The following is a 20534-nucleotide window of genomic DNA, read 5'->3' as shown; positions in this document are numbered from 1 at the left end:
AACACGAACCGAACCGAACCTCAAAAAAGCTTTAAAATTGCTCACAGGTTCGCAGACATTGTTTATCTTGATAACAGGAATGATTATTTGTTCAGTTGAATCCCGCTGACAAAACGAGTTTGCCTGTTGTAGCTGCCTAACGTTACTGTCTGCTCGCATGACGCGTCACATTTGAACTGAATTGAGCGCGAAAGAAATCAATCCCACAATGCAATGCCTTTTCAGTCAGTATGATGGTAACGAATTTATCAGGACGAAAACAGAAATATGCTGTATATTTACAGCTGTTCTGTAAAAGATACAACTTAATACTGTATTATGGAAATACAGTACAATTCTGTAAGAAATTCGTTGTAAATTTACAGTAAAGGGTTACAGTGTATGTTTACATACATTTATTAAATATGTTGAAAACAAATATGTATGTCACATTTTTATAATTAATGTTGTCCATATATGCGAGAAACCAATACTATACTGTACCCAGATAGCACACGTACGTCGGGCCGACGTTGGCCCGATGTGCAAAGTTCCATCGGCACGATGTCGCTCAGAGATCGTTTGCTCATCGGCAATATGTCGCCTCGACGTCGGCCTTTGATCGCAAATGATCTCCGGCCGATGTTTGAACGATGCAAAGCTGTAAATCTTTTGGCAGCTCTGCATGGGTTTTATAGGACCTTTATTTATATAGGTCGGACCTTTCGGGCTACTCCTTACATTAGACACCATGCGCTGCTTTCATTGACGCACGCACTTACGAACACGCGCGCGCGCGCACACACACACACACACACACACACACAGAGAGAGCGGAGATCGCGCTGCAACACTCACTCAGCAGCACATTAACTGTAGTCAACATTGCCCTGAGACTTAAATTGATAAAATAGCTTTGATACTGAACACATGCAACTTTCATCCCTCAAAATGGCCATATTCAAGAAAAAAAGTGGAATAGTTTTACACTTCCATCTTACCTCGCACTCTTTCAACGTTAAACTGATGGAATACATGCTCTGCTTCTGTGAACAGTAAACCCCGCCTTCTATGATTTGATTGGCTATCTATTTGGATGGTCGCTGTAAGGTAGACCAGCCTAAAATGTAACTTTTAAACCTTTTTTGCCATCCTAAAAACTATTTGAAAAATAATGAATTTCCAGTTTGGCCATTTCTAACTATTGACATACTTTTGTTATTATTGACATATAATTATAGGACTTGTCCCCCTCAATGTCTATGTACATATATACAGCCCTGGAGTTACTTCTTAAATAAAAAAATATCTTCTTAATTTTGTGTGTAACTGTCTCTAGTATAATGAACAGACACAATTCAAGTTAAGACATTTTAATGACACCAGAAAAACTCCAGGAGAAAAGGGATCAAAAAGTATGAAGAGAAGGATTCTTCCTGGCAACCTGTAACAGAGTGAAAAACCTGGCAACCTGTAACAGAGTGAAAAACATTGAGAAAAAGCAGTTAGGACTAAAGCTAAGAATAAAATTGTCATTACACTGGATAATATAATTAAAAATCTAACAACAATTAAAGGTACATCAGCTGGCAAACCATTTAATAGTTTAATAGGTTTAATAGCCGGCGCGCCGTCCGCGGAGCGCTTAAAGGCCAGTGAAAGCATACTGTCAGTTAAGTTGTAAGTAGATGCTAACTGTTTCTCATGGGTTCGTATGGTATTTTAAATATTTACAGGGGTAAGTCTGTGATTTTATTGCCATCCGAATCCATAATGTCAGTGTTTTTTCTCACCCAACCCGCGTACATTTCTGAATTGCTTCTTTTATAAAGAACACCGCTTTCTCATAACGCAGTGAAGCAGCCCCTGCACGAGTGAATAATTGATTCTCGAGCCACCGATATCAGCAGATTCAGCAGCATCGCCACGGGCAGCACTGGGTAACGTCACACGTAAGAAGGAATATCTTTAGCAGCTTTCTAAGGTATGGTTCGGGGAACACGCCTATAAATGGTATACCTTTAGTTAAGTTATACCTTAAGAGTCTTCGTAGCACGCTAAGAGACAACGTTATCGGGAAACCCAGCCCAGGTGTTTATGAATGAGACACTTAATTAATTGGTTTTAAAAGTGTTTGAATTAATGATTCAATTGAGTATCTTTTTTTTTAAATAGACTGGAACATGTTATTCTGATGTATGTTATCGTGATCTCCATTTTAAACAAAACAAAAACGATTTTAAACCAAATAGATTCTCAGTTTATCCTGAATTAGGGGCCGTTCACATATCGCGTCTAAAAACGTGTGGAAAGCACTTTCTCCTTCTTTCTACAAGCGCTTGCGCTCCCGTGGCGTCTGTCGTTGCTATGCAACCATGAACTGTGTTCTCCATGATGGCGAGGAAGTATCAGCAAAGGATTAATTGATTTCTAGCCCTTGCATTAGCTTTACTACTATATATATTTATGGAGATGAGAAATAAAAACTCGCCCTGTACAGCTATGATCAGCTGTTCAGACGAGTTTTCCATGTTGTTACAGAAAGGCCAAAGCTGATCGGTTGGTTTTTGTCACATGACCTGCGTTGCGCTTGTGGCATTCTGAAAAGTTGAGATGTTTTCATCTCGCTGTGGCATATGTGCGCCTGGAAAAGCACTTCTATTATGGTATTACCGGTGTTGTCACACTTGATTAACTGGTGGGGAAATATTGGAACGTATGACTTACAGAACAACCTAAGAACGTTTCGGGAAACACGTATTAACGATAAGGTACAGCTTAAGGTATAACTTAGGAACGACGTAGCGTTAAGAAGGTTTTGGGAAATTCAGCCCTTATCATAATTAATAACGTGTTTCCTGAAACGTTCTTAGTGTTGCGCTTTTATTGAGCAGGTCATGCAATAACATAAATTAGTTATTTACACCAATAATGTGATGCGGCTGCTGGGCAATCTGGTGAGTTTTGGAGGTGGAGCATTGAAGAGAGGGGTGTGTTTGTTTGGGTTAATTCCAAATATCAACAGTGTCCAACAGCGTTTTTGAAATATCGCTTACCCCACCTTAATATCTGGCAGTTTTTTTTATGTCCATCTATAGTTGCCATCATCTGAAGTCTTCATCAAGTCAAGTCAAGTCTATTTGTATAGCGCTTTTCACAATACAGATTGTATCAAAGCAGCTTCACAGTATTAAATTAAAATAATACAAGGTTTTTTTTCTAGTGGAAAAGGCTGATCAATAGTATTATTGATTAATTAAATTAAATTAAATATCCCCAACTGAGCAAGCCAAAGGCAACAGTGGCAAGGAACTGAAAAACTCCATCAGGTGACCTGATGGAGAAAAAAAAAACCTTGGGAGAACCCAGGCTCAGTCGGGGGCCAGTTCTCCTCTGGCGTTTATGAACTAGAGGTTGGATTTAACTGTAAGATTAAAAATATTATATGAATGCCTGGCTGAAGAGATGCATCTTTAATCTAGTTTTAAACTGGGAGAGCGAAACTGAGCAACGGACAGTATCAGGAAGGCTATTCAAGAGTTTTGGAGCTAAATGTGAAAATGCTCTCCCTCCTTTGGTGGATCTGGATATCCTAGGTATGACCAAAAGCTTCGAATTTAGTGATCTTAAAGGAGAACTCCGGTCAATTTTAACATTGAGCTAATTTTTTTGTACATTTGGAGTGCTGTCAATACAGAGAACAACGACAAAAATCGGTGTTGCCTACACCGAGTTATTCTATTTTTAAAATTTGCACCCTGTTGACTTCAATGGGGCAAGTACTAAACCTGCTTTTAGCCTCTTAACATCCTTGATGTGTCATTACAAGTGCACAGAAAATGTGAGTGATTCCTTCTGAGTGAACACGAGTGGATCTGACTGCAGTAGATGTGAAAGAAATGTATAAAAATGATGTTATTTAAGCCAGCGCAAATACCTTTGTTTACATCCTGTTTTTCGGTTGAAGTCCAAAGTAGTCGATTGCCGAGTTCACGCGCGTGATCATAGGTACTAAACCTATGCGCGTGAACTCTGGCACTCAGAACATAGCCCTAACAGCCGTAATTCACAGTAGCTGAACAAGAAAACGTGTTGGGAGTAAATGTTACCATTGTAACCAACATACAAGAACTATAAATGCATGTCAAATGACATACCATATAACTCCAAAATGAAACCACAGAAAGGATACCAATTTAAGAGGTTTACAATCCAGAACTTCTGGGGCTCAGAAACATGGGCCTATACAGGTCAAATTGCATATTTACACTTTTCACATTTTAATTGTAATCAACACAACCACCATAAATGAAAAACTATTAATACACATAAAATTTGACATCAAATACGTCCACAAAAACCTGAAACTTACACAGAATTACTGTTTGGGCAATGCGAAAAGTTCAAAAACATTTTGGTTAAAAGAGCCCATCCAGCATTACGTTAGAGCATCATGATACAAAATAAAATATGGTGTTTTTTTAGGCTGTGTGCATATGATTGTGTGTTTAATGTAAATGTTTGTCTGTCATGATCTTATGCATGTATTATGATGGTTATTGAGCAACTGTAACCAATCCTCTTGGGATGTGTGGAAGTTTGAACATTTGGTTAGAAGAGTCCATCAGCATTAGAGTTGCCAAGGAGCAAAACAGAAGAGAAGGCCAAGGCAGGAGAGATCTGGGATATTGTATGGTACTGTAAGCACCATACACCAAAAAACAAAACAAAAAACTTGAAAGATATCCTAACGATATCCTTAAGAATGCCATAAGTGTCTCTTGCATTTGTGCAAAAAAGCAAAACATTGAAATCAACCACACATGAAGGTGCAAACTATTGTTAACATGAGCTACTCAATAAGAACAGTACATTCATATTACTATTGGCCTATACAGAAATTGCCCTTGGCCTCATTTTCCAGCATTTCACAATGCTAGTTTGTTCTTAAGCGATCGGACACGCTTTGTGCATTTAGGTCCCATTTCCATAAAGACGCTCTGTAGAGTATCAAAAGTGTACTTGAGATGTTTTGGGTAGGAAATGTTGAGGGCGTATAAAAGGCCAAAAAGGTATGCCACAGCAGTGGGAGTATCAGCGATGTCCTGTAGAACTACAGATTCCTCCACAATCAATGAAATGTTTTGCACCTTTGGAGAGGAGGTTTCCACAGCACAGTCCTCGAGGACATAAAGCACCCCCACAGCCACTCCCTTTACGGCCACATCATCAGAATCAGAATCAGAATCAGAAAGAGCTTTATTGCCAAGTATGCTTGCGCATACAAGGAATTTGTCTTGGTGACAGTAGCTTCCAGTACACATACAATATAAAGTGACAAGACAAGTGACAAGTAACATAGGTATAAATAAAAAAAATAAAATAAAAGATTATAAATTATAAATATATATAAAGTAAAGTTATAAGGTGCTATAATGAAATGTCTGAGGGAAGTATTGCACATGTTTGTTCCACAGTAGGGGAACATTTAAGTGTTCATGAGGTAGATGGCCTGGGGAAAGAAACTTTTCCTGTGTCTGGTTGTTTTTGTGCTCGGTGCTCTGTAGCGTCGACCAGACGGTAACAGTTCAAACAGAAAGTGTGCTGGGTGTGACGGGTCCAGAGTGATTTTGCGAGCCCTTTTACTCACTCTGGATGAGTACAGTTCTTTGAGTGTGGGAAGGGTAGTGCCAGTGATTCGCTCAGCAGTCCGAACTATCCGCTGTAGTCTACGGAGGTCGGTTTTGGTTGCAGAGCCGAACCAGACGGTGATGGAAGTGCAGAGGATGGACTGGATGACAGCTGAGTAGAACTGTACGAGCAGCTCCTGTGGCAGGTTGAATTTCCTCAGCTGACGCAGGAAGTACAGTCTCTGTTGGCCTTTCTTAACAATAGAGTCTATGTGAGTGTCCCACTTCAGATCCTGAGAGATGGTGGTGCCCAGGAACCTGAATGACTCTACTGCAGTCACAGTGCTGTCCATGATGGTGAGTGAAGGGAGTGCAGGGGGGTTTCTCCTGAAGTCCACGATCATCTCCACTGTTTTGAGCGTGTTCAGCTCCAGGTTGTTATAACTGCACCAAAGAGCCAGCTGCTCCACCTCCTGTCTGTACGCAGACTCGTCACCGTTCCGGATGAGTCCGATAACAGTAGTGTCGTCCGCAAACTTCAGGAGCTTGACAGAGGGGTCTTTAGAGGTGCAGTCATTTGTGTACAGGGAGAAGAGCAGTGGTGAGAGAACACATCCCTGTGGAGCACCGGTGCTGATGATGCGGCTGTCGGACGTGATTTTGCCCATTCTGACTAGCTGTTGTCTGTCTGTCAGAAAGCTGGTGATCCATTGACAGACGGAGCTAGGGACAGAGAGCTGGGTCAGTTTGGTCTGGAGCAGTGATGGGACAATGGTGTTGAAGGCAGAACTAAAGTCCACGAACAGAATCCTTGCATAGGTCCCTGGTTTGTCCAGATGTTGCAGGGTGTAATGCAGTCCCATACTGACCGCATCATCCACAGACCGGTTTGCTCTGTAGGCAAACTGCAGGGGGTCCAGCAAGGGTCCAGTGATGTCCTTCAGATATGCTAACACCAGTCTTTCGAATGACTTCATGGCCACAGATGTTAAGGCAACAGGTCTGTAGTCATTGAGTCCTGTGATCTTTGGTTTCTTCGGGATTGGGATGATGGTGGAGCGTTTAAAGCAGAAAGGGACTTTGCACTGCTCCAGTGATCTGTTGAAGATCAGTGAGAAGATAGAGGCCAGCTGGTCAGCGCAGGTTTTCAGACAGGCTGGTGAAACACCGTCTGGGCCTGGTGCTTTCCTTCTCTTCTGTTTCCTGAAGATCTGACGCACATTATCCTCACTGATCTGAAGTGCAGGGGGAGAGGGGAGGGGGATGACTGGAGGTGTTGATGGCTGTGTAGAGAGATGGTCAGGGCGGGTGTGGGGTGTCTGATCGGGGGTCTCAAATCTACAGTAAAAGACATTCAGCTCGTTCGCAAGATGCTTGTTGCTGTCGGTGCTGGGGGATGATGTCTTGTAGTTGGTAATGTCTTTCAGGCCTTTCCACACTGATGCAGGGTCGTTGGAGGAAAACTGGTTTTCCAGCTTTTTGGCATAGCTCTTCTTAGCCACTTCAATCTCCTTTGTCAGTGTGTTCCTGGCCTGATTAAACAAGATCCTATCCCCACTCCTGTAGGCATCTTCTTTGACCTGACGAAGCTGTCTGAGTTTTGGTGTGAACCATGGTTTATCATTGTTGAATGATAAGTAAGTCCTGGTAGGGATGCATAAATCCTCACAGAAACTGATGTATGATGTTACAGTCTCTGTGAGCTCGTCCAGATCGCTGGCAGCAGCTTCAAAAACACTCCAGTCAGTGCATTCAAAACAGGCTTGTAAGACCTGCTCTGTGTCGTTGGTCCATCTCTTTACAGTCCTTATTACTGGCTTAGCAGTTTTAAGTTTTTGCCTGTAAGTTGGTAGAAGATGAACCAGGCAGTGATCGGAAAGTCCTAGAGCTGCTCTGGCGACGGAGCGATATGCATCCTTTGTTGTGGTGTAGCAATGGTCCAAAATATTATTGTCTCTGGTGGGGCATGTAATGTGCTGTTTGAATTTAGGCAGCTCACATGTGAGTTTTGCCTTATTAAAGTCTCCGAGAATGATAAGAACAGAGTCCGGGTGTTGTTGTTCTGTTTCTGTGATCAGATCAGCCAGCTGTTGCAGCGCCGTACTCACGTGTGCATGCGGTGGAATGTAAACACTGATGAGAACGAGCGAGGAAAACTCCCGCGGCGAGTAGAACGGCTTACAGTTAATGAAAAGCACTTCCACATCAGGACAGCACATCTTCCTTAACACAGTTACATCAGTACACCACCTTCTGTTGATGTAAAAGCATGTCCCACCACCGCGCGTTTTCCCCGTTGACTCCATATCGCGATCCGCTCTGAACAACTGAAAGTCCGGTAGATGTAACGCGCTGTCCGGAATGGCTTCGTTCAGCCAGGTTTCCGTGAAACACAGAGCAGCAGAGTTGGTAAAGTCCTTGTTTTTGCGTGAGAGCAGAAGTAGTTCGTCCATTTTGTTAGGGAGAGAGCGGACATTCGCCAGATGGATGCTAGGCAGCGCCGTTCTGAATTCGCGCTGCCTGAGCTTAACGAGTGCGCCGGCTCGCTTCCCACGCCTGCGCGTCTTATACTGTTTCCACAGTGCAGCGGCGCAACCGACGACAATGTTCCGCAAAACGCCAGAAGAATCAAAAACTGGTTGGTGATCAGTTGGTGTGCGCTGCCGAATGTTCAGCAGTTCGTCCCTGGAATAACTGATAGCGTATGACAAACATAAAACAGGACAAACTAACAAAAACAGTGTAACAACTGGAGAGCTCAACACCGAGGCAGCCATCCGCGGCGCCATCTTGGATCTAAAAAAAAAAAAAAAAAAATGAATCATCTGGATCAGTTTCCTATAATAGAGATGTCAAAACATTAAAAGGTGATTTTCAACACACAACACAAAACACACACATCATCTTCATCTTGTAATTGTAATGGGGCAGCCGTGGCCTGCTGGCTAGGGGTTCGGGCTTGTAATCGAAGGCTTGCAGGTTCGATTCACTGTGTGCTCTGTGTGTTCACTAGTAGCTGAGGCAATCTTCTTCCATCCCATCTTTCTATGTTACTTTTTTCTCCATGTATTTCTGGAATGATGAGTGGTTATTAGGGCTGGGTATCGATTCAGATTTTACAATTCGATTCGATTTCGATTCGCAAGCTCTCAATTCGATTTCGATTCTCGATTCGATTTTCGATTCTCGATTCGATTTCGATTCTAAATTCGATTACGATTCCACTCAATGAATATATATTTAATACAAATCCTATATTTATAAAAAAAGAAAAAAAGAAAAGAACATAAGTTTACAAGTGGTTAATTAATAAAAATAGATTAAGAGCTACAAACCTGTATATTAAACTCTTTTTATTTAGGGTACACTTGGGTACATTAAAACAGAACCCAACTCTATATTTCAAATACATACAATGAATAGACAGGATTTTGATGCAAGATGAAAAATTGATGCTGAAAATTGGACAAGTCAGAACAGTCGCATGCCTTGATCAAACAGGTTAACAATCCTCACATAAACCCATAAAAAAAACTTGCATATTTATCTGTCTAAACAGTCTGCGATGCATTAATTATAAAGTGTATATATAGACTCATCCTTATTAAAGTTACAAAAGTTCTTTAGTCAAGAGCAGTGAGTGTTTTTATCTGTTCCCTTTGTTCTTTGATTAAATTTAACGAATTAGTGGCTACTGTGTACTGTCCCTTTAAGAGACCAAGCGCTGCTGGCAGAGACGCGGATCTCACACGCGCCTCATTCTCTCACGAGTCACAACTCTTCACGGTCATCATAAGACTGCTCTTATGTTATGAAGATACTCGACAAAAAGACATTTTGGCATTATTGTGTGTGTTATTGTTCGTTCAAGCGCGAAAGAGAGCTGTATTCTGGGCTATCGCGCACGCACGATATAAGCGCGAGTCTTTCTGTGGGTCACACTCAGGACATTCACGTCAAATATAATTGCGTAGGCTTGACATTGTGATTGCGATATGATTAATTATACAGCACTAGTTGAGGTTATTTTATGATTAAGAAAAAACAAACATAAAATCTCACAGCATTAGCTATAAAATGGAGTTCGCAAGCCTATGAACAATGGAGGAAAACTAATAGGCCTACTGGCTTTTGGGTAATAGATAAATGAATATGGAAAAAAATCGATTCGTGGCGTTTGAGAATCGATTTTGAATCGACCACATTTAAAAAAACGATTAATCGAAAAATCGATTTTTTTGCCCAGCCCTAGTGGTTATTCTGTTATGATAATTGACACTTACAAGACATTGCTTGAAAAGTTGTCCAGGTTCCTCACAGAGAAAAATGGGAAGTCCTCTGAGTGCAGCATCCTGGCGGTGCCGGATAATATTAGAGGTCTATCAAAAAAGACAGGGGAAAAATGTCTTTATATCAGACAAAGAAACATTCACCTCAGTGAGCAGAGGTATTTTCTCTACTATAACTCATACCTCATCATCAAGCTTCATCAGGATGTGTTCTAGGTCCTTTCCAAAGGATGCTTTCCGGGAACGGTAGAGCCGAAGGAGTTTCGGAGTGTATTTCTCCACTGCAGCTCTAAATGTCCCCAGTAAGTTCTTATTGGTGATGCGAAAAAACTCCTCACCAATCTGTTAACATGTACAGAAGAACAGTGAGTAAAGCAATAGTGTTGCTCTGAATATTACCATGTAAATGAAAGTTTACAGCTATTTAAATGACAAGAGTAAAAACATTACTGTCAGCTTTGTAAAAAACATACCTGTTCTTTAAAGAATAAAGCAGGCCATCGATTTTGTATCACCATGACCATGGGTTGCTCCTCAACTACCTCCCTTCTCCTGAGGGAGAATGTCAGGTCCATCTTCACTCTGATAAGTGAGTCATCTACTCGGGCTTTCTTTGATGCTTCCACCAAGAGCATTCTTTGTTCCTCAAGTGAAGCATCATCATGTTCATTTGGATGGTTAGGACAATGGTTAATTTCACCACGTTTAGCCCTTTTCAGAGTGTATGTCATGTCACCGTCTCCCTTGGATTTGCTATTGATAGAGACTTCACTGCAACCAGCCACTCGGAGCTTTGCTCTGAAGTTACTGAACCTATTCCTAATGCTGGTCAACCATCCCTCATAACCATTGCCATCATTCTCTTTGAGGCACGGGTACTTGGATATCAAAGCGACAGCAATGGATTCGACTTCATGAGGCCTAGGATATGCCGTAATGTCAAAAGTCACTTGAGTAATTTTGTCCAGAATGTCTGTCTTTATGTCTCTTGTCACATCAATCCCTGTTTTGGTCTTTTCATAAGCTTCATTTGCCTTTCTTAATTTCAGTTCCACATCATGAGACAGAGGGGGGATAGTAATGGAGAAGGCCAAACTGAAGTGCTGCGCAAATTCGCTGAAGTGGTTGGTGAGGGGTTAGTTGAGGTGTGCACTGGAGAATTTAAGCTTGCCGTATCCAACGACGATATGGATCCAAGGGACTGACTATCACTATTCTCAGGCTGGGATGCAATTTTCCACTTAATGTGCAAAACTGCACGATCATGGGGTAGTTCGGATATGTTTGACAAAGTGCAAAGTGCGTTTGCGAAATCAGGGTCCTCAAATTGTAATGTAAAGTCTCCCTGTAGCTGTAGCTTTTCTTTTAGCACGTCTATAAGGGCATCCACTGACTCTGGCACTTGTGAAAGATGAACACGCCGTGCCTCATCATCAGAAACCACAACACGGAGTAGCAAAGCCTACAAAGAAACAACAACAATGACTTTTAGCTTAGAGTAAAATTTTGATATCTTCATCAATTGACATTGAAAAAAATCTTAAGATAGCTCACCATTTTCTCTCAGCGCGAATGTGTTCTAAGGGTCACCCAGAGCTTTCCTCCAACAGAGTAGCCTGTCAAAGGATAGTAATGATTCAAGTCATTCATATCAAGAACGATGACCTCACCATAGCTGCTGTCATCAAGTTGAAAAGACCTATAATGTTCAAGGTACCATGCTACAAGCTTTTTGGATAGGAATGACACTTTGTCAACATCAACTAAAATGCTCAAAATCTTGAAAAACTGTGGCTGACCATAGCATTGCCCAGCTGTGATGATCATGCCTTGACCATATTCTGTTCCAAAGAATTGCACTTTACGAGTGACAGAGACTGTTTCCACATCTGGGAATTTCCTTAACACAGCAGATCTCTGTGCAATGTCCAAAGATCCCACCTGAACAGCTCTGACTTTGTCAATGTAAAGGTCTGACTTGAAGACACTTTGCCCATCCAAATGGTATGCCATCAACTGCTGATGCTTCGTAGCTAAAGACATCAGCACATTCTTCGTATTATGCACATTACGGGCAACTCTTTTGAAGAGACCATGTTTTGATTCAAACCGCATGGTCCAGAGGTCCACCAACGGACCATAACAGCGTATGAGGTGTGTGTAGTGCTCAATGAAATGATGTTTTGGCTTCAACACAAAATTAGGAAATGTGGTTGTAAGTAGTAAGTGATGATCTGATAACTTGAATGCAAGATAGCTTAATGTTTCCTCTGTGAATTTGTCAGAGACAACAATCTGAACGATCTCTTTTAGATCCATTAATATTTCCCATGATGGTTCATTCTCTGGAACACAACCACCAACCATGAGGGGAAGTAATCGCAACAACGCCCAATTTTCATGCCCATTGCCCCCAATAGTACCCTTTGAGAGGGCTGCTTTAGTAATGATCTTTGGTTTGTTGACTTGGTCAGTGTTCTTGTATGGGAATGAACTGATGCTGTGATTAAGCTTGTCAAGTGTGAAAAATCTTTTAGAAATTAAATCTTTGAGGCACAATGACAATTCCACTGGAATGACCCCTTCAAAAAAATCATGTAAAATGTCTGGGAGAAATCCTGTCACAGGATGAAAGGAAGCCAAATGCTTACTTAACACACACTCTTGTTTTACCCCATTTACACTCATAAGAGTTTGGTTTTGCTTTATGTCATCCACAAACCTATTGTGCTGCTCAATAGTTCTCAAAGGGAATTCTCTTGGTTTTATAGTACCTATTTGACTGTGACTGACCAAACAGAAACGACAAAACTTGTCTACTGTGAAGCTTTCTTGAAACCCTGCTAAGCCATGTGCTCCAAGATTATCTGCACAGACACAGAACAGCTTTGCTCCAACAGACCTCTGTAAAGCCTCCACAAACACCCCATTTTGCTCAACATGCTTTAGATCCTTTATCAGTGGCTCTAAAAATCTGTCATACCCAAATTTCTTGACATCAACACTTTTCCCTAAAACTCCCAACTGAATGGATGTCAGACCTGACCTGAACTTTGCTGGTAAATTTAAGATGACCCAATACACTGCAACTACCTTGTGGATCTTTCTGGATGTACCTAAAGGGTTGCACACTTCGAACTCATCGATGTACAGAGCTAAGCTGATTTCTACATCTTCACCACGGCAAGCACTATTCAGCTTGAAGTACTGACCATCCTGGAAAGACCTGTAAACACCTGGTGAGCTTTCCTGTCTGAAAACTAATGCACCTGAAAAATCAGAGCGTCTCAAAAGATTTTCTAGCACTGATGCCAATGGTACATAGACAAATGAGTTCCTATTGCCCTGTCTATACAGATATTCTACAGGCTCAATCAGAGGAAAATTTTGTTTGAAATATAAGTTTCTTCGGTAGTCAGTAGATAGACAGCCTTTCACAGAGGTTGTAGTTACTAATGGGGTGGATGTAAATAAAGAATCAACTATTTCCCCAACCAGAGTGCCTTCGGTTGAAATATTGTGTTTTTCAATAACCTCTGCTACGGAGCGAAAGGCATGGAATTTTGTGCATGTCAATATATCCCGAATTTCCTCAACTATTCGTTGAACTGCGCTTCTTGAGACGTGTAAAACAGTCTGCATACAAAGGAAAAGACTTGCAATTTTGTGTTCTACTGTTTCATACTCACAATGACCTACTCTGTCTTCCCTCAACACATCATCTTGAAAGGACGTTGAAGCCACACTTTCATCACCTACACTTTCATCAGCAAATGTCATTTCCAGAAATCACAACAGGCTGAATCACAGTTCTAAAATCTTTCAATGTGTAATGTTTGTGTTTCCTACATTTATGGGAGTTGAATGTTGAATATGTGTTTGTCTTAAACTCACAACCTAAGAACGGGCAAGGAACACTTTCCTGAATTTTAAGGTGATTTCCAAGATGTTTAAAAAAATCTCTTTCAGAACATATTTCTTGGAAATCACAACATTCACATTTGAATGTATAATTAGATTGATGGTGAACAGATGCACCTTTGCAATGATTTCTTGAAAGATGTGACCTTAAAGCTCCTTGAGTTTTGAAGACACACACACAGTTGGGGTGAACACACGGCCAATGGTTTGGTCTTCTGTGGTTAAGCTGGTGATGTCTGATGAGACTGTCTTGGTCTGCGGAATAATCGCAAAACTTGCAATGCATGTGGTGCCAATTCTCTCACCTGAAACATATAATTATGACATTCAAAGACTTAATATTACATAATACAAAATATTACATAGGACCCACACAATGCAAAAAAACTGCTTAGGTTACATCAAGCCGGAGGCTATATTGTTCATTCAAGGAAATAATTAAAATGCCAGTTTACTTTAGCTAAATAAAGTGTGTTTCCATAGCATTTTTTACAAGTAAATAATGTGATTTTAGTTCCATAAAAGTATATATACCATAACCAAAATGTAAGGCCATTAATCATGTTTTAAGGTGTAAATCAGATTAAGAGTAAAACCACTAATAGAATATTACAATGACAAGTTAGCTGAAAAAATATCTTCACTAGCCATATAACATAGGTTACTCCGAACAAAATAGCTGGATGCTGGGCTAACTGTTACCAAAGATCCTTGATTTCGTGCTAGTTAGTCTAGTACTATGATTTCTAAACCACCTCTGCTGTTAGCATCTAGCTGCAAGTTAGACAATATGTTCTAGTTCTTGATAGACAGGCATGACTAACGTTACCTCATCAAGTTTAGCTCATCAACTTAGAATGTGGTACAATTAACTTACACGAAATGTACTGAAACAATAGGCTACAATATATTTCTGGCCACATAGGTATAATATCTGAACACCACACTTTAATGGTGGAATTCTACACCGAAAAAAAAATTGGTGGGATGTTAAGTTAGGTTGCTAGTATTACAACGATGGCAGTGCAATTCAAACTAGCACATCTTCTGACGAAATATTTTCGATTAAATGCTTTTTTTGAAAATCATCCAATTCTTCTAAATCATTCCACAACTAAAGTGTAGTTTCAAAACGTAATTTAATACTTACTTTTACGCCGTCAATCCCGATAGTCCTAACTGGATAACTTGCAGATGAGAGAAAGACAACTTCGAGGGAGAGGAAAGCCCGCGTTGAGATCCATGTTGAAACCCCGGATGTCAGACAACATGCGCATGCGCTTTTCGCATTCTAATTGGCTGTTGTGCTTAATACGTTTTCTATGTTCAGTTTATTCTCAAAAACATGTTTACACATCATTGATATGCAAAACATTGGTCTAACATGGTTTTCTGCATACATTTATATTAATACACATTTTCCTGTCTGGAATACTAAAAATATCAACTCTACTGAATAAAACACCGTTTTATTTTTTACAGTGTGGAGCTAAGCCGTTTAGGGCTTTATAAGTCAGTAGCAATACCTTGTAATTCATACGGAACTTTATAGGTAACCAATGTAGTGATGTTAAAATCGGTGTTATATGATCATATTTTTTTGATCTAGTAAGAACTCTAGCGGCTGCATTTTGGACTAACTGTAGCTTACTTCGTGAGTGTTTGCATCATCTGAAGTCTTCACAAGTGAGGCTGGATCCAAACTGGAGCTGTTATAATCTCTAGTGAACTTGCTGAGCATCCTGAGATAGAAACAGGGAAGCAACAGGAGAAAGATTAGCATAGCTGCAGTTCATATTATTTCAGGCAAAAGATGATCATGTGCACTTTTTACTATTTCATCACATATTAACTGTAAAACAAGATTATGAGATGTGTTAATTGAATGCTTGGCTAAAGAGATGTGTCTTTAGTCTAGATTTAAATAGGGAGAGTGTTTCTGAGCCCCGAACATTATCAGGAAGGTTATTTATGAAAGTAAATAAGTAGCAAAACTCGAGAGCATAAAGATGTGAATTTGAGAACTTGTCCCCTGTAAAATACAAGTCCAAAGTTGAATTTAGAGATTTGCACTCGCAGAACGTGACTTAACATAGACAGTGATATAAAAATAAATAAATGATAACTCTGTAAACACCATACTAATTAAAAATAGACTACTATGTACAGTTAAGCGTTTTCCTCACATAGAAAACTGGTAGAAAACGCTTAAAGGTCCCATGGCATGAAAATTTCACTTTATGAGGTTTTTTAACATTAATATGAGTGGCTATGGCTATGGTCCCCCAGTGGCTAGAAATTGTGATAGGTGTAAACCAAGCCCTTTCTCACGCCTTTGAGAAAATGAAAGCTGGTAATAATCATAAATGTTTCTTGAGCGTCAAATCATCATATTAGAATGATTTCTGAAGGATCATATGAAGCTGTGATGCTGAAAATTCAGTTTTGATCACAGGAATTAATTACATTTTACAATATATTCACATAGAAAACAGTTATTTAAAATTTGTTATATTATTTCACAATATTATTGTTTTTAATGCTGTCTTGGTGAACATAAGAGACTTCTTTCAAAACATAATTTTTTTACCAACACAATTAGTGTATGTTTGACATTAGTGTATGTTTGAAGTTTTACTTACTAATCATATGATTCATAGCGCCTTAGAGATGATGATTCGAGATGATGATCCGCCCAACTCTGCTACGGTGGAGGCCAGGGCATCAACATTGAAGGATCTAGGAACACAACAAACCATTTGTCACAGAGCCAACAATATTATTATATAATGCCAGGTTTATTACAAGTAAGAAGCTATAGCTAAGCTATATTATATATAAGCTACAGCAGAGGTGAAATGCTTTTCTGAGATGAGTTTCTGAATCTATTTGACCTGCATCTGGGCATGGAGTACCTAATACGGCCTGAGGGAAGTAGCTTGAACTGGCAGGACTAAGGATGACTAGGGTCAGCTGCCTTCTTTGCCACTCTGTTGGAGTAAATGTGTGAGAGAGGGGGAAAGTTAATGCCTGCAGTCTTGCTACACGTCTACATAAAATCAAAAAAACGATTAGAGAGTATTGTTAGGACAAGGAACCAAACCAGCAGATAAAACAGAAGGTTAAAACAGACTCAATAAAACAAGAATAAAACATTCTCATCAAAGTGGGGTCAATGTTAAAATTCCTCAGTCTACGGTAAAAATACATTCGCTGCTGGGCTTTGGCACAAACAGCATCAGTGTGTGATTCAAAACATAGCTTACTATCCATTATTGTGCCAAGGTACTTGTATTCTTGTACTATCTCAATAGGTTGGCCATCAATGATAGTGAGGGGAAGAGGGGGGCTCTGTTTCTTAAAATCAATAATTAATTCTTTAGTTTTGGATACCTGTATTTCCTACTTCTCCGGCAGCAGCTTTCTTCAGAAATGTTGAAGTCGTGGAGCTTTCCCTCTGTTATGGGTTATTTTGTTGCTGCTGAAATCACATAAAAAATTTTTTATCAATATTTGTTTACCACTGAGCTAGTTTCAACCAATTTTCTCACTCCATGTAAGTGACGTCACCGATTACATACGTTTATGTTTACGTTTGTGTAAAATAAATTAGCTCACTTCCAAGTAAAACCTTTACAAAACCTCTCATATACACATAAGAGGTGATTAAAAGCCCAAACTTTCAAAAACAAAAGCTCAACCGAGTTAACGTTAACTTAACTTAACGTTAACGTAGACTAACCATGTTCCGTACACTTTTCACCTTTCACCGCACGTCAGTGACCACTCCTCCGTTGCTGAGAGCATGACTAGCAAGTTTGTGTTATCATTCTCTGGGGGAATACCCATTGATTGGTCCACACTTTGATTGATGTCTTTTAGACCAATAGTTTTTGAGAAAAGTGGGAAAAAGTACCGCCTCCGCCTGTGTACGGAAGATGATAGGAGTTAACGATGTTCCGTACAGGCATACAATGGTGTTCCGTACAGAGGGCATCATTTGATTTCAACCGCGAAAATGGACAATTAACTGATCAAGAAAACATAATTTAAGTAAATAAGAAAGGTGAGTACCTTTTTATTTGATTAAAATGATAGTTAATTGCTGCTTTAATAAGCTAGAGGACCATGCAAGTTAGACATGATTGTGTCCTGATATTAATCATGGCATGTGAGTTGCATTAACCACGTGAAACTTTCTGAAGACAAAGAAGGACAAACAATTTGCATTGATTTTAAAAAAACGTTTTATTATCGAAGTAAAAAACGTAAGAACATAAATTAGCTGTGTGTGTGTGTGTGTGTGTGTGTGTGTGTTTAACGTAAAGTTAAAACTATTTACATTTAACAAACTGATTAAAAAAATAACAGAACTAGACATTAAACCTTTTTTGTGTGCACCATTTACAGTGTGTGTGTGTGTGTGTGTGTGTTTAACTATTTACATCTAACAAACTGAATAACTGTGTGTATAATGTGTAATATTTATGTGGACAAACAACATTTATGGCAAAGCCAGTCAGTGTCTGGCACTTCCTCCACCCCAGCGCACTCCAGGTGGAACCATAAATGGCACAGGTCACACTGGACCCATTCGTCTATGGTGTCATCTTTCGAGCCAGGTGGGACCACCTTTCTGCATATGGCGCAGTGTTCTCCTTCCTCCTCAGTCATAGGCGGTGCCTGCTTTTGTCTTTTGGCCTCCTGGGCTTGCCTTTTTTCCTCCTTCTTCTTTGCCATCTCTTCCTTCCGCTTTCTTTTCTTCTCTTCTTTTTCTTTCTCCTCTGCTTCTTTTTCTACCAGCAGGTTGAAATATGCATCACTGGTGATCACACGGGCTGGAAGCGGAATGCGACGCCTCACTTTCTCTGACCTCTCCAGGGCGGGGCTCATGAGGACGTTGGCCAGACTCTCGGGGATTACACCTGCTGCCACCAGGTAATTTTTAGGGGTTGCTCTTTTGCAGGTGGGGCAAGGTGTTTGAGTGCTGGAAGGAGTGGCGTGAGTGGCTGAAGGAGTGGCTGAAGGAGTGGCGTGAGTGCTGGATGGTGTGGCGTGAGTGCTGGATGGTGTGGCTTCAGTGCTGGATGGTGTGGCGTGAGTGCTGGATGGTGTGGCGTGAGTGCTGGATGGTGTGGCTTCAGTGCTGGATGGTGTGGCGTGAGTGCTGGATGGTGTGGCGTGAGTGCTGGATGAATCTGCCGATGGGAGAATTCTCACCACCTAAGAAAGTAAAACATTTGTAAAACTCATTAGCAAACTTAAAAGAAAAGCATGTAGCTTAGAGGATTAATTATCGTTGTATTAATGTTAAAATTACCTGGGTTGTGTCCACAGCACCCCTGGACAAAGGAAATATTCCAGCCTTGCGGAACCCAGCCTTAATGGTTTGGGCTGTCACAGCAGTGGGGTACACACTCTTGAGGAGAGAAGAGAACTGCTTCTTCCCCACGACTAGATCCCCTCGGACCAGACCCAGCCTGGCAGCCAAGGTGGAGAATGCAGTCTTCAGCGGGTTGAAGACCGCAATGTCCAGCGGCTGAAGGATGTGTGTGGTGTGAGCAGGAAGGCAAATAATTTCAACCTCATTTTCTCTACAGAACATGATTACGTTTTTTGATACGTGTGTCTCGTGTTGGTCCATGATTAATACCAGTGGTCTCTCCTTAGGGGCATGCAGGATAAAATGGTGGAGCCATTTCAAGAATAGCTCCGAATCCATATAGCCTTTATCCTGGATTCCATAGAGGGCGTTTGGGGGCCCATCCAGCCTATATGCGGTGCTTGGAAGGCAGCCGGGGTAAATAATGAAAGGTGGAATACTGTCCCCGGCTGCATTCACACAGCAGTGCACTGTGATGTGCTCCCTGGTCGTCGTTTGTTGTTGGTAGACATGTTTCCTCCCAGTCTGGCACAGGACCTTCTCCCTAGACCGCGGCTTGTCCCCAAAGCCAGTCTCATCGCAATTGAAGATGAGCTGTGGCTTTTCTTCCAAGCCGTGTGTCACATAGAGGGCCTCGTATATTTTAAAAAAAACCTCAATAGCCTCTGGTGTAGCACCATGCACTCTAGCTCTGTCAAGGGAGTCTGCCGTTCGTGAGGTCAGTTCCGGATGGCGGGCCTTGAACCGGGACCACCAGACATCACTTGGTCCCTTCTCTAAATTGACAGTGGTGCTGTCTGCTCTGCCACTCTCCTTAATTATCCCAGTAACAAGTATTTTAACTAATGACCTTGTTACTGGGAAGCCATGATCCGCCATCCAGAAAATAAAAGAAATTAGGGCGTCTTCCTCTGTGGGTGTCAGGGCCGAATTAGGATGGGGGTTGTGGGAATATTTATTTTTCTTGTAGTCTTGTAGAGTGGTGTGGGGAATGCCATACTTCTTAGCTGTGGCCCTCAAACTTGCTCCTGCTCTCACTTCCTCTACTGCCTGCACTAGGATATCCTTTGTGTACAGCATTTTTTTTCCTGACATCTTTCCTGACATCTTTCCTGACATCTCTTGGTTTTTACGTTTCCTTTAAAATTATCATATGTTATAACATTTTTAAAATCATGTTCACTTAAAAATATATATCGTTACAACTTTGTAAATAAAAACAATTTATAAACAATCATTTGATGTATGAAGTCTTATTAAATATGTGTGAATATCCTATCATTGTGTTTAACTTTTAAGTGAATGTTAAATAACATGTTACATTTTATAAAA

At 40.7% G+C, this 20534-nt stretch overlaps 1 protein-coding gene and 2 long non-coding RNA genes across 3 annotated transcripts; all 3 read right to left on the bottom strand.

Moving 5' to 3' along the window:
* Positions 1 to 8255: 8255 nt before the first annotated feature.
* LOC307157678 (uncharacterized protein) lies at positions 8256 to 10959 on the bottom strand (the record flags this gene model as incomplete). The annotated part of the gene is made up of 4 exons (XM_079869605.1): positions 10372 to 10959; positions 10082 to 10240; positions 9893 to 9988; positions 8256 to 8303 (listed from the first exon to the last, which is right to left on the bottom strand). The coding sequence occupies exons 1-4, from the start codon at positions 10627 to 10629 to the stop codon at positions 8256 to 8258; spliced, it is 561 nt and encodes a 186-aa protein (XP_079725731.1). The 5' UTR covers positions 10630 to 10959.
* Positions 10960 to 11220: 261 nt separating this feature from the next.
* On the bottom strand, positions 11221 to 11516 carry LOC307157079. The gene is made up of 2 exons (XR_013820851.1): positions 11453 to 11516; positions 11221 to 11360 (listed from the first exon to the last, which is right to left on the bottom strand). It is a non-coding gene; the product is annotated as an uncharacterized lncRNA (long non-coding RNA).
* A 4009-nt stretch (positions 11517 to 15525) lies between these two features.
* On the bottom strand, positions 15526 to 17294 carry LOC307157574. Its single transcript, XR_013821037.1, has 4 exons — positions 17213 to 17294; positions 16714 to 16809; positions 16462 to 16558; positions 15526 to 15561 (listed from the first exon to the last, which is right to left on the bottom strand). It is a non-coding gene; the product is annotated as an uncharacterized lncRNA (long non-coding RNA).
* Between the last annotated feature and the right edge of the window lie 3240 nt (positions 17295 to 20534).

Source organism: Squalius cephalus, assembly GCF_949319135.1.
Source record: "Squalius cephalus genome assembly, chromosome: 4".
NCBI classification, from domain to species: Eukaryota; Metazoa; Chordata; class Actinopteri; order Cypriniformes; family Leuciscidae; genus Squalius; species Squalius cephalus.
This window is presented reverse-complemented; position numbering and strand designations above follow the sequence as displayed.